Consider the following 15566-nt stretch of genomic DNA (forward strand, 5'->3'; position numbering starts at 1 on the left):
AATCAAGTAAATGACGAGTCTATTTTATTTCTATGCATGGGTTAATTACTTTTCCAAATATAGCCGTTGCACATGATATGCACATGGATGGTAAGAAATAGCAATGCACTGTGAAATAACATGCACTGCAATTGTTGCACATGTTTTAAATTGGACTCTAAATTTCCAAAAACTGTCATATCATATTATTTTTTTATTTTTTTGCTTGATTCATATCATATTTAAAATAACATAATTTACTGTCTTTTAGCATTTGTAAGTAAAGTGCTTTATAAAAAAAAAATACAAATGTAATTTAAGGTTTAATTGTTTTATTTACTTTTTCTAATATTAAACTCTGTATTTGTTTTCTATATTCAAAAGATTCAGTGGTATTGAGCCGCCTTTTTAAAAAAAAAAATCGGTAGGTTGTGTTTTGTTTCACTATGTTTACTATGTGAATTTCCGTTTAAAATCTATTTTTGAGATGCTATAATTCTTGAAATATATTTGGGCCAGGATTGCATAACTGGGCAAAATTTTTGAATGATTCATAATTTTATGATTATTTTAAATATTAAGTATATTTTTATAAAAAAATGAGGAAAATATAGAAATAAAACATATTTGAAGTTTAAGTACATTTTTATAAGTTCTTTAAAAAGAAAAATAGAATTATATTTTTAAAATTCTTTTGGGTTGGGAACTTGGACCTTGAATCCCAAGTTGGATATTGTCGAATTTCGGATCGTTCAAAATCGTTATAAACCATAGCGGTTTTCTTAGATTTCGAATTTTGCCAAAGTCGTTCATTATTGTCGATGTATATTTTATATTTTTTTATTAATAAAAAAGATTGGCCACTTGGCTTTGCTCCTTTGGGTGTGAATATTTGGAGATTGTTATCATTTGAGATGCAAAGTTTTTTTACAATAATTAATTTCTGGTGGAAACTTATAAAATAAAAAGTTCACAATGAATCTGACATGCTGACATGAACACCCCACAACGCCACGGGTCCGGATCCCCTAAAGTAACCCAATCTCTGGGTTTTGAATGGATACCGTTTGGTTCGAATCCATCAATCGAAATTGCTTCGCAATTCGGATTCATGTCTCGAGATACGTGTGCTTCACTTCGAATAGATTATTTCGGATTCGAATCGGATGATCCGATTTAAAACCCAAAGATTGGGTTACTTCACTGGATCTGAACTCGAGAGAGAAGGCGGTGGTGCGACAAAATAGAAGAAATTATATAATGCATGTCGTAAGAAATAGTCAATTTCATTTTTCATGAGTAGGAAAGAACTCCATTCATCCGGCCGGATTCACGGAAACTCTATTAGTTTTGACAAACAAACATTTTGATTAGTTGACAACAATATACAAAATGTTGAATGCCAACTAATCAAAAGTTGAATTTGTGTGAAGGATAGCTCAAATTAGCTGAAACTAATCAAGACTATACTAGTACAAATACATTGGTGCAAATTTTTTTGACTTCAAACTTTCCAGTGCTCAATAGTGGCAAGGCATCATCATCATCACCATCACCACCACCACCACCACCACCACCACCACCACCACCATCATTTCTAAAATGATTACGAAATTAAAGTGACTTTATGTTAAGAGATTATCAATTTTAATGTATATTAGCTTTTGCAAAAAGATGCATATATTTTTTTAAGTATATATTTTCTGTGAGTATATCTGACTTGAACATGTGAATTAGTAATTATGTATTTTTAGAAACTAAACATTTCTTTCATAAGACTACTACGTATACAATATAAAATTAAAGACTCTCTCTCTCTCTCTCTCTGTAGAGAGAGAGATTGACTTGGGTGAGCCATGGCTCACCGCGCATTTTACACCACGTTATATTTCCATTTTGAAAGTCCAACCAATTGATCCGAACCTTTAGATGTGATCTCTATATTGAAATGTGCTTGGAGATTAAATTTTACATTTTTTGGAATTTGTTGACTATTTATTAAGCCACTTTGAAATTGGTTGTTTTGCTGTGAACAGTAAAAACAGTAAAAGTTTCTGGACCGTCGGATCTGTAATTTTCAATGTAACTTAATAAATAGTAGACAAATTCCAAAAAATATAAAATTTGGTCTCCAAGCACATTTCAATATGGAGAACATGTTGAGCGGTTCGGATCGGTTGTTTGGATTTTCAAAATATAAATATAGTGCTATAGCTCACCAACGCGTTTTACACCATGACTTATTTTAGCCATCTCATATATATATATATAGAGAGAGATATATATATTCTTAAAACTATAACTGCCCACCCTCTAAAGTTTGGATGTCTTTATATTTTGGGGGAATTAATAAACATGCTTCTTTCATATATATCCTAAATGAATGGTTTTTTAATTGAAATAAATAAATTAACTTCTTATAATTACCATTTTCGAAAGTTGGTTCTTTAAATTTTTATTACAACCGCGCCAAGCATATTGAAATTTTTGTAGCACGATGTTAACATGTGTGTACTTGATGTTTAAATTTATAGAATATTTTACAACTATTCATTAGAAGTTCTCATCGAAAAGGGTTTTGCATGTGCATTGAAACTAGAAACAAGTTTTACATGATCAATTAATCATAAATCAGTGATGCTTGACGCTTGATTTAAGTGTCTCTGAAATTAAGCAAACGCAACTTATTATGTTTTTGCGTAAATTATAAAATCATAAAATCAGAAATCAGAAAAAATCAATAAAAATAAATATATTTAACTTTTTTATCTATGTTTGCTAATTTACTTATTTTTAATTATATGATAAGAAAAAATGTCTGACGATTCCTGAAATAACACTATCAATTTTAACGTACAACATGAGATCAAAAACCCAATTTTAACAATTCATGTGTTTCCAATTTAATTGTTTTTGTGGGTTTAGTTTGGTTAATAAAAGAAAAAGAAAACATTTCTTTGTATAGATATTTTGTAATACTGAATTTTTTTTCCTTCAAATATAAATAGTTTTCTTACTTGTTCCAGAATCCCACACAATATATTTTTATCAGGACACGGAAAAAAGATATAGCACAAAATAACAAAGAAATCGAGTAAACACGAGAGAATAAAAAATAAAGCAGTTTAGTTAGGGATATGCTAGGTGTTCATTATTTTAATTTTTTCTCTACTTTTTGAAAAAAATTGCATATTTACTAAGTAAAACTATAAAATTACATTTTTTAGCAAGAATTATGGTATAAATTTTGACTCTTTTATTCTTAAATTTAATTAAATCCGATTTTTTTTTTAGTGATTGGCTTTATAAGCCAGAGGATATATATATATATATATGAGTACGGCTAACGCGCTTCCTCTAGCATATGGGCCGAAATGCTTCCGGTGGAAATTTGAAATTTCAAAATCCAAAAAGTCGATCTGAACCGTTCATCTTCTTCTCCATATTAATATCTGCTTGGAGACCAAATTTTACATTTTTCTGAAATTTTTTACTATTTATTAAGCCACTTTGAAAATCGCTGATCCAATGGTTTTACTGTTTTGTTAAGCCACCGTTAGATCAGCGATTTTCAAAGTGGCTTAATAAATAGTAAAAAATTTCAGAAAAATGTAAAATTTGGTCTCCAAGCAGATATTAATATGGAGAAGAAGATGAACGGTTCAGATCGACTTTTTGGATTTTGAAATTTCAAATTTCCACCGGAAGCATTTCGGCCCATATGCTAGAGGAAGCGCGTTAGCCGTACTCTATATATATATATATATAGAGTTAGGCTGGGGTGCTATGGATAGCATAGTGGCCTCTATGCTACGGCTCAATATTCGAGTTTTCAAAATCCAAACGGTCGATCCGAACCGTTCATCTTATTCTCCATATTAATATCTGCTTGGAGACCAAATTTTACATTTTTCTGAATTTTTTTACTATTTATTAAGTATTTTACAAAATTGTTGATCCAACGGTGGCTGCACAAAACAGTAAAACCGTTGGATTAGCGATTTTCAAAGTGGCTTAATAAATAGTAAAAAAATTCAGAAAATTATAAAATTTGGTCTCCAAGCAGATATTAATATGGAGAATAAGATGAACGGTTCGGATCGACCGTTTGGATTTTGAAAACTCAAATATTGAGCCGTAGCATAGAGGCCACTATGCTATCCATAGCACCCCAGCCTAACTCTATATATATATATATATACTCATATAGGAGTAAGGCTACTCTACTTTGCAAAGCAAAAGCCTCCTTGTGCTTTGTATTTCAGACTATTGGATCTACTTCAAAAACTGTGCAGATGAAAGATAGATTTGATTTTAAATTTGTCGCTGAAATGAGAGAAAATGAGAGGAGCGCCTCTCCATTAACTGGACAGTCCAGTAAATTAAAAAAGGCCCCAAACCCCCACCCCTCCCTTTCCTCTCTCTCATGCCATGGCAGCGACACTTTGTTTCTAGCATTGAAGCATGTGGTCCAAAATAATGCTTATTGTGTTGTTTAATCATTGTGTGAAAGGGCTGGAACAATTAGACCAAAGAATGAACTCAATTAACAAAGAAAGGCATCAGCTGCTTCTGAGTTTCCTCTGACAAACGTTTTCTTGGTGCATACAACACCAAATAATCGAAGTTCAAAGACAAAAATTGAAAAAACCACAAAAGCATATTGCAAGATTTTTCGAATAATCCATACAACATTAATCATTGATAAACAACATCAATGAAAAAGAAAAAAAATTCAGAATTTAATTTCACCAATCTGATGCATTTTCTTTTGTAACTCTTTTTCTCAATACCAGACACTATTTTTTAATCTACCACAAATGAACCGTAAAATCCACTGATGCATTATTTTTGAACAAGCATGAAGGAATGAATCAAGGGGTCCCGAAACTTAGGAAAGTCCAATTCTTCAAGGCTCTGTCAGGAAGTAGAAAATAAGATAAGTTTTTATTCCTTATTTTCATTATTAATTTAGCATAAGGTTTCAACTTTAAAGAAAGTACCTTATCCACTTCATACATGTACTAATGAGTGCCAGAGCTTCCTTCCCACTTTGCCACTTCAGACATTTTGCATATTCCTGCCTGAGATCCTTATGTCACCTGGTACCAGTAGCTTGTCTGAGCTCCAATTTATTTACACAAAAATGTTCAAATCTGGATATTCCTAAAAACTGAAATATATTAGACAATCTCGAACATTCTTCAAAATTGCACAATTGCATACAGTAAACATTGTATCAAAGATTTTAATACAAACAAGTGTTATATCCACCCTTGCAGGTGTTTATCCACCCTTAGCTCTCCTAATTGGTTCATAATTCAGTAAAAGCTCTTAACAAAATCCAAGCTCATAAATGAATTTTAAACATTCAAAGATTTTGCATACACAGCAAAATACAAGTTAAAATTTAAACATTCAAAAAATTTCTTCTTCTTTTTCTTATTATTCTTCTGCTTCTTATTCTCATTTTAATTTGTCATGTACTACAAACTAAACCATGCATGAGATGTCAGTTTTCTAATTAAGTCTGGTATTCACAGGTAATACAGATATAAAACACAAATCCAATAAAAAAACATAGCTGAATTTTTCAAAACAAGATTCAAATATCTCACAACAACACACTTCTAAAATTTGATCTTAGACACCAACTGAACTAATCAATCGATAACAGCACAACAATTTGAGATTCCCCAAGCACAACAGTCACTAATTAATTTCAGATGCACACAAGATAGAGGGAGAGAGAGATTACCAATTTTAGGTCTGAGAAAAAGGGGTCGCTGATCGGCAACTGATCTGTAGCACGCTAGAGAGAGAAGAGAGGTTGTCGTTGTAGAGAGCTTCATCGGGAGAGAGGAGAAAGGTTTTCGCTGTAGATGGAGAAAAGCAGTTCTTGGAGAAGTGGGCACCGAGAGAAGAGAGGAGCGGTGGTGAAGATTTCTGGTGTGATTTAGATTTAGGTTACTGCCATGGAGAAAAGGAGAAAGGGAGGTCGCTGCCATGGCGTGAGAGAGAGGAAAGGGAGGGGTACAGGTTTGGGGCCTTCTTTATTTACTGGACCGTCCAGTTAATGGAGAGGCGCTCCTCTCATTTCAGCGACAAAATTGAAATCAAATCTATTTTCATCTGCACAGTTTTTGAAGTAGATCCAATGGTCTGAAATACAAAGCACAAGGGGTCTTTTGCTTTGCAAAGTAGAGTAGCCTTACTCATATAGAGTATATATATATATAATTTGAGTAATATTTGCAAATATGGAAGACCTCATTTATCCACCAAATTATTGGTGGTCTGGGACGTTGGCTATTATTTTCCCCACCTTCAATAAAATTTACTAATATTTGTGACTTCAATTGAGCTGTTAACTCTTAAGAGTATCTGTCTAGTCAGCTTATGTGAAGGCAATTATATTTGATGTGATAGAAAAAAAAATTACTACTTTTTAGAAGTTTTGAAAATCAATTTTTTTCATATTTTTTAATTTTCATTAATTTTTTGTTATTAAAATAGTGATTTTAATTTTTTTTTTAAAAAGTAAAAATTTCCTAAAAAAATGTAAAACTTGGTGTTCAAGAATATTTTATTATGGAGAACATTTTGAGTACATCAGATCGACTATTTAAACATTCAAATCACAAAAATAAATGTAAAAATAAACTGGTAGTACCAAAGTAACGTAACATCGACCTAAGTAGCTCAATAAATTAATTATATATTAAACTTGTAGAATACAGACTTTTACCATTTTAGGAATTTTTTTTTTACTATTTTTTATGATTTTTGAAAAATGATTTTTTAGCCTAAAAATAAAAAATACCAATATTTTAGGATAGAAAAGAACATCTTTCAAAAATCATACAAAATAGTATTTTTATTAAAATAATAAAAATTGGTATGCTACAAATTTAATATATAATCAATTTATTAAGCTACTTAGATCAATGTTTTGAATATATATATATTTTTTTAAATTTGAGCCTATTGCATTTTGACCAAAGTGCTACTGAAAACATATTAGCCGGTCTCTCTCTCTCTACACACACGTTTCCTTTTTATTTAAAAGGTAAAGCATAATTCTTGAATTATTTCCTATTATACTATATATTATGACTTAAATGATGATTTAATTCCTCCATATGAACAAGACTAATGACAGATGGTAATGGCAATTATATTACAAGAAGTTGTAGTAGACATCATGACAATAATGTAGGATGTCCACCTATATAAAACAAAAAAGTTGTCGTGCTTCCTTCAACATACACCAATATATATAGAGTGCTGACACTAGTGGAGAACTTGGAATTAGTGTCGGCTGTTTATGAGTATTAGTGTCGGACATTAGGCAACACTAATCGGGCTAATACTAATACTTTGTAAATAGCCGACACTAAAAGTAATACATTAGTGTCGGCTATTTATTAAATGGCCGACACTAATACTAACTTTTAGTGTCGGCTTTTTAATAAATAGCCGACACTAATGTTTTTTTTTTTTTAAAAAAATAAATTTTAAAAATTCATTATAAATCATAGAAAATTCTAAAAATGAAATTTTTTGTTCTGAACTATATATAAAACAAAGATATCAAATAATTCATCATAATTTACAAATAACACTCACTAAATAAAATATCATCAAAATTGCTCATTTATTGTTATCATACAAACCCTAAAACAGAAAATACATAAAAGATACATAAAAGACCCTTTATTGTTATCATACAAACCCTAAAACAGAAAATACATACATAAAAGATACATAAAAGACCCTAAAAACTCTAAAATTATAAAGACTATACCAAAAGTCCATGAAGGAAGACTCGGATCGCGAATCTGAGCCCGCAGAATGCGAAACGAATCATAGATTGGTTTTGCATCCGGTTTTGAGCTGTGGAGTTCCTGTCAAAATTTCAGCCTGATCCGACGGACGGATCAAAAGTTACGCCCCTTTTCGTGAAACATGCGCAGAAGAAGCGGCTGAGAAGATCAGATCAGAGAGAAGCGTGAAGCGAAGTGAATGTTTAAACCCTAGGCGTGCGTTTGAAAGAGGTGCGCGGGACTTAAAATGAAATTTTTTTAGCTTTAGTGTCGGCTGTTTATAAATAGGCGACACTAATAAGTGAGAATTAGTGTCGGCTGTTTATAAATAGCCGACACTAATTGTTAAGTATTAGTGTCGGTTGTTTATAAATAGCCGACACTAATACATTAAACAACCGACACTAATTCTCAGTTATTAGTGCCGCCTACATCTAAATAGCCGACACTAATATTATTAGTGTCGGTTTTTTGTAAACGACCGATACTAAAGTATTAGTGTCGGTTTTTTAAGGCGACACTAATTGTATGTTCTCCACTAGTGTGACACTTTTCAAAGAGATGTAAAAAAATAAATTGAAATAAATCTGATAAGATAGAATTATAAGGCTAACTCAGAGGTGTTCACACCTTTCGCTAAAAGGCTTTATCCATTTATAATTTAATTACCAGTCAAGTTTGGCTGAAGCCAAACACAGTCAAGTGGCTTCTTCATATTAGTGAAGTTCATATTAAACCTTTTGCTTTCCATACAGTAGGTTGCACATGTACTTGTATGCATAATGAAATGCTGAAAAGAATATCTTGTTGGACCAACTTTTGTGCGGCGAAGGCATAGCGAAAGAACCCCTATATATGGTCAAGAAAAAGTGTCCATTTTCATTATGTTCAATTTGAAAACACTTACGCCGTAACTTGAATAGTTGAATATGAAGACTGACACCAGATCTACGTCTAACTCCAGCAAATAGCCCTCTTGCGGGGTAGAAGAAATGACATTCTCCGGGTAAACGATGTGTCTTGGAATATCGAGCAACCGGAAGGTCTTTGTTTCAATATTAAAAGCCCAGAGATCACCTAAAACCCTCAAGTAATATAATTCCCCATGAAAGAATACAGGATTGTTATTAGCTGCCATAAAACGAAAATTAATTAGGATGTCGATTGATGTCACGTTCCATTTCTTCTCACCGAGACGCCATTGATATATTTCAACAGAGTTGTAAAAAGTCGATTTTAGAGAATCCAAATACGATGCAATCATCATGAGAAGTAGGAACTGAAGTAATTGTGGCACCATGGAAACCATATTTAAGTCCTTCTAAATGGGGTAGTTCTATAAAATCCTGGAGCAAAGGATTTATCATGAAGACTGAGAAATAGCCATCTAGAACAAGAACCTATCCTTCTAAATGGGGTGTTATATCCCCACGAATTTTTTTGAATTTTTGTTCGATATTCTTTCACATAAAATGGGTCAAGGAGCTTGCATATGCCACTTGCCTTTTCATGGTACATGAGCCATGGCCATGTCTTTGCCTTTGGAAATTGGTTTGCAATCATACTCCATGCCTTGCAAACAGAAGGAAGGCACACAACATCAACCAAAGACAGGCATGGGAGAAGAAACTCTAACAAATCTATAGGAAGCTTGTCCCATGGCCTTGGATCATTTAAAGATTCTTCCTCGGCAAGTATGTCATTATTTTCTGATCCGGTAGCCTGTGAGTGATTTATTTAGACTTAATTTTCATTATAACTTGAAAATAAAATCAACTTGAAATGTGAAAATAGAAAAGTGAAGGATTATCTGTTGAACCTGAAAACAAAACCATGGGAAGCAGATCATTCAAAAGCATTGATGTAAGTCTCAATATTTTGTGAATTATACTAACAAATGTACATCATACCTTATTTAAAACTAGTATATATTTTACTGAAGACTTCTGAATGCTTCTTGCCCTGTGGCACATAATAAGGCCATTCATTATAGAAGTAAAACAATGATGACTATGATGATCATTATCATCATCAACAACAAATAATTATAGCAATTGTTATTTTGGCAGATGATAACAATGAAAGATTATTGAGAATAAGTTAAATCATCTTTTTAAACTTTAACTAATTGCAAAAATTATAAGCTGTGTTTTTGCAGATAGGACTGATATTCAACATCGACCAACAAATGACATTGTAATAGATATATTGTGCAGAAAAAGAAAGATCTATCCAAATAGTTTGAACTGTTATTGAATATTAAGAACAATCAAGAGATGTAAAAAAATATAGAAGGATAAATTAGCCCAAATGAAATTAGGCAGAACCATCTTTGAAATAACAGCAGCATGAAACAGAAATCTGAGATTAAATACCAAATTGTGGAAATTTCAGTTTTTAGGAAATTTTGCTTAGAGTAGGCATTTCTCACCTTGTAGGCAAAAACCAACAAAATACGCCATCATATGTAGTTTCTCCATCTGGTACTAAAATGAAGGTCACAGTATGATCGTCCAAATAGAATTTACAAATCCTTCATTTATATTTTATTCCTCTGACGAACGACATATAATACATGCAATTGTTGTCAACTCCAGCATCTGATGCTCGAACCGATGCATAACAATAACGCTCTCCAAGAAAAAAGGCACAGTCACCTATGCTATCTACTCTCAGCCATGACATGGAAGTAACATCCAAATGGTGGATGTCAATGTAATTTGCTAGTCTCATCTCGCCAAGAGAAATTTTTATCCCCACCAAATAGATGTGCCCGCATGATTCAACAAGATTCAAACTAGATATGTCAGCTCTTGGATGCATTGGTCTCTTTGGGAGCAGTACGGTCGCCATGTCTATCTGACCTTTTAGCAAGGATGGGACATCAAATACAACGACATTATTGCCATTACGAGCATAAAGTTTCCCTTCATGGATTGCAATAGTTTCTCCAGCTCGATAATAACCCTCAATTGGTAGCTTAGTCCACGTTTTGTCGACATTGGGACGGCAATAAAGGAAAAAGCTTGGGAATCCAACATTATGAGTGTTCAATCTCGGTGATTCACATTTGATGAAAGACTGAAACTTACTAAGCAGTTGGGCCATACAGGGAGGGGAGGACAGTGAACTTTTGGTAGAGAGTTTGGCTCGAGAAAGAAGCATTCATTGCTTCGTCTATCCCAGAGAAATAGCCACTCATCAATGAAGCCAAAGCACATTGTCCCTTGCATCTGAGCTATTTCCTTTGCTTTTATACTTCCATAATTGGGTCAATAAAGATTTGTGTAGTCTGGTTTGCTCGATAACTACTTTGCATAAGCCACGCTTGGTAGAAAAAGTTAGACGGGAACAAGCCTTCATGATTGATTGTAACCATTTTACTCATGAATGTAGGCTAGCCTTCTTCCTCCTCTAAATAAAGAAAAGATCGTTAACAAAAATGTAGACGAAAAACTTAGTTTCACAGCTCATTTACATTCATAAGTTTCACTATATATACACTCTCATTTGCTCCAAGAACTTGAGTTCACTATCTTGAGTTTTTTTTTTTTTTAATCATATATCAGCAGCTTATCTTTTTATATGCATGACATATATGTATCACATGATATAATATCCAACATATGAGTTTGATTTCAAATTTATATTTTATTTACAGCTTTAATTTGTTCAGAAACTTGTCCGCAGATATCTAAATATATTTTTTCTCTAGATTCCTACTTATTTTCTCTAACAGGATTTCATTGAATTTTTACAAAATAGCTAGTTTATAACTATCTAATTGTTAGCACACCATGCATGGACAGCAATATGTCGTCAAAAAGATCAATTAAGATCTATGTTTTGCACTATTAACCCGAAAAGGTTGTCTCAGAACCTTGTATTTGATAATTAACTAATTACCAGAAAACAGAATCTTGATAGTTGTGAGAAAAAGCAGTTTGAGTCTTGATCGAAAGTCGACGAAAAGAAGGCCGGGAATCTGAGATATGCTTCAACAGAAACTCATTAGGAATGAAGCATTGAGATAGTTGTGGTTAAAAAGAGCGTGCCTTTAATTGTACTAGTTAAATATAATTGCTACAAAAAGAAAAATAGTTATGATAAAAATATAATCATTTTAGTTTCCTATATTAAAACACGAGAAAGCAGGTGCAAAAATAGATGTCCCAGTTGTAGAAAAACTGGTACATCTAAGATTAGAAAATGAAAAAGAAAAAAAAAAAATCATTTCAATCCTTCAGTCCAAAATATTGCATTGCTTTCTTTTTTTTAGTCAATATTCTTTTTATATTTTCTTTCTTTACGAAAAGCGATTCATTTTATTTTTAAATGTTTCTTGTGTCGATATTTTTAATCTTCTTATTTGACAATAATCTGGTTTCTAAAATAGAAATATATATATGGATGCTATATATTATTAACATACCATATTAATTAGGAGTTCTAATTTTAATTAGAAGAACTTCCAATATATATATTTCATTCTTCAAAATTTGCAGGATATTCTCTTTTGCTTCTCTGAAACTGCAGATTATAATTTTACCTCGACATTGTCACCTAGCTAGCTTCTCTTTTGATCTAGTAAGAGGAATCAAGTGTTCTGGTTAGTTCTTCTAATTATATCTATTTTGTTCTTGTATTTCTTTAGTTCAATCTGTTATGCTTAAAGCACTATACAATTTTTCCTGCTTAAGTAAATTTCAATTGGAATGCTGAATTACCGAATATTTTTCCCAATAAAAACGAACCATAAAACGAAAACGAAAACAATGTAATGCTATGTGTTCTAGTTGGAATAATTAGTATCCTTTTATTTCAATTGAGAGAAGGATTCTGGTATTACCATGTTTAAAACATTAATTTTCAAAATTATTCTTTTTCTTAATTAGTATTATTTTTCAAGCCCTGCATGAACAAAAAATATTGTACAAATAGTTCTTCTGGTATGAGACAATGAACAAAAAAAAGTACTATAATTTTTTTTCAAACAAACTTGAATTTTTTTTAAAACCGTATGGGAATTGTTCTGATTCATCTTTACATAAACTTGGAATTAAAATTATGAAATATTAACAAAAGAGAAATAATGACACCCAACTCTCTGACGAATTAACTCTATGATATTCTTATGGAGAGAATATGTTTATTAATTACCTTATCAAAAGTGTTATTTTGTTAAGTTAACTTTTTTTGAACAGAAAATCAAGAAAGGCGAGCCTACATATTTATATATATATTCCTTGACGAAAATGGTCACAAGTAAAAATGGAGGCTCATTTCTATCTAATTTCTTTAATCAACCATGGATTTCCTTGACGAAAATGGTCACAAGTAAAAATGGAGGCTCATTTCCATCTAACTTCTTTAATCAACCATGGATTGTTAAGAGTCACGGAGGAAAAGAGGATACAGTAACTTTTATCGATCCGATGGCAGCAAACATTGAAGAAAAGAAGACAGAATATGATATTAAAAGAAAGCTATGCTTCGGCTGCATCGATGAATGGCTATTTCTATGGGACAAAAAAAGCAGAGAATTTTTCTTTCTCGAGCTGAACTCTTTGTCCAAAGTTCACCTCCCACCTTTGCCGAGAGAGTACAGGCTGAGCAATATCAATACCAATTTTATTTTCTCATCATCTCCCAATCACTCTGATTGTACGGTCATATTCACTAGAGCAACATTAGAGCATGAGACTAATGGAGTACCAGAACCCTTTCTTATGTGTTGCCAGCTGCATGACAAGGAGTGGACTAAATTAATTCTTGATGAGGATTTGAATCTTATTATCGGGGAAACATGTGTAATCTTCGACGGGAAACTATATGCATATAGTGTTGATCGTGTTACTGTGTTTGATGTCCCGTCCTTGCTAAAAGGTCAGATAGATTCGAGAACCATAAGGGGACCAACATTGGCTCTATATCCCCGAACTGACTTGGTTAGTACACATTTCATCAAATCACGCGGGCATATTTATTTGGTGAGAATGTACAGCAATCTTATGGGCCCAATCATCAACATGGATATCTACCGGTTAGACACTTCCTCCGATAAATGGTTGATGGTTGAGAGCATTGGCGAACGTGCCTTTTTCTTATCGCACAAGAGTTACGCTACATCAGTTTGTGCAATAGATGTTGGTGTGTCGTGCAATTGTATATATTATGTGCCGAAATTTTATCAAGCTGGCAAAATGATCTACAAATTCTGTTTGGATGATCATACAATGACCTTCAGTTTGATATTAACAGAGCAAATGCAATTTGACAACATATTTTACTGGTTTGTGCCTAGAAGGTAAGAAATGCTAATTAGCTTTAGGTTTTTTAAGAATTTAATTTATTAATTCTAAGTACTAAAGCGATAAGATTTTTCTTTTTCTCCATATTTCAAAGTTCCAAAGCTCTAAAAATTTTACCATCAAAATCATTTATCTTATTATATGCATTATAGGCCACGAAAGATGATTACGAAATCTTCTGAATCTCTGGCAGTAGTTCTAAATGAGGTATGATGTGTTTCTTTAGTCTTGTTCATAACAAATAGAAATAAATGCATGTATATAATTGCTTTCTCATATCCTTAATTGCTTAATCATCTTATGAATCAATCATTTCACAGTATAGAGATTATGACGTACTTACGGAGGAGAAAATCACGAGCAATATCTCTAGACCATGGGATGATCTTCCTACGGATTTATTCGAGTTACTTGTACCGCATGTGTCTTTGGTTGACTCCGTACGTCTTTTTGCAGTATGTAAGGCATGGAATTTGAGTTCAGATTCAATACCAATGGCGAAAACATGGCCATGGCTCATGTACCATGAAATATTGGATGGCACATACAAGTTGCTTGACCCTTTAAATGGGAAAGAGTACACAACAAAAATTAGATTGCCCTCATCTACATTCCCTACTCAAATGCTTTGTTCCAAACATGGTTGGGTTGTCGTGCTCGGTCATGATTATTCAATGTTCATGATCAACCCAATGATTCAACATGTAATTAAACTACCCTCTCTAGAAATAACTGATGAAGATCTCCATGGTATCATATTTACATCAATTTCAACTTCATTAGATTACATTGTGATGGGAATTTGTCTTGATAGAAGTGATAATGCCATTATTGAAATCCATGTATGGCACATTGGGGAGGAGAAATGGACTGTCATTTATGATGGCGAAATTCCTTTTTGTATTGCCAATACAAATCCTGTTTTTCTTCATGGGCAGCTATATTGCTTGGGAGAGGAAGGAGAGCTTGGGATTTTTAATCTAGTTGAAAAGACGTGGGCAATGCTCGATGAACCAAAATTGGTTAATTATGGGGATGATAATTATTTTATCGGTACCGAAGATTGCTTTCTGCTAGAGTTGTGCGGTGATTTGGTATCGGTTTTCAAATACGATGGTTTTTGTGATGAAAGCTATTTAAATGATAAGACAATTGTTTTCAAGTTGGATAGAGTGAAAATGGAATGGATAGAAGTAGAAGACCTTGCAGGTTGGACATTTTTTCTTGATCCGAGAAGTTCTTTCGCTAAGACGCCGTCGCCACACAAAAGCTGGTCGAACAAGATTTTCTTCACATCAATTTACTTGGGTGCAACCAAGACGTGTGCATCATATTGCATGAAAAGCAAGAGATATGAAGTGAACTTTTGTGATACAGCAAAGCCGTTGGACTGTGTTTGGATTGAACCAAACTTGGCTAGAAAATGTTTGATGAACGAACCCTAGCTAGT

The 15566-nt window shown here is 32.8% G+C and overlaps 1 protein-coding gene and 1 long non-coding RNA gene across 4 annotated transcripts; one reads left to right on the forward strand and one right to left on the reverse strand.

Annotated features, from left to right (window-relative positions):
* Window positions 1-4646: 4646 nt before the first annotated feature.
* LOC144554783 (uncharacterized) lies at window positions 4647-6028 on the reverse strand. Of its 3 annotated transcripts, none has more exons than XR_013511746.1 (3): window positions 5738-6028; window positions 4983-5135; window positions 4647-4896 (listed from the first exon to the last, which is right to left on the reverse strand). It is a non-coding gene; the product is annotated as an uncharacterized LOC144554783 (long non-coding RNA). The 3 variants fall into 3 exon arrangements; XR_013511744.1 differs by having other exon boundaries at window positions 4983-5145; XR_013511745.1 differs by having other exon boundaries at window positions 4983-5152.
* A 7104-nt stretch (window positions 6029-13132) lies between these two features.
* LOC144553716 (uncharacterized) lies at window positions 13133-15561 on the forward strand. The gene is made up of 3 exons (XM_078301923.1): window positions 13133-14112; window positions 14269-14323; window positions 14437-15561. Exons 1-3 carry the CDS (start codon window positions 13133-13135, stop codon window positions 15559-15561), a joined length of 2160 nt encoding a protein of 719 aa, XP_078158049.1.
* Window positions 15562-15566: the final 5 nt, after the last annotated feature.

The sequence above is a fragment of the Carex rostrata genome, chromosome 5 (assembly GCF_964058835.1).
Source record: "Carex rostrata chromosome 5, lpCarRost1.2, whole genome shotgun sequence".
NCBI classification, from domain to species: Eukaryota; Viridiplantae; Streptophyta; class Magnoliopsida; order Poales; family Cyperaceae; genus Carex; species Carex rostrata.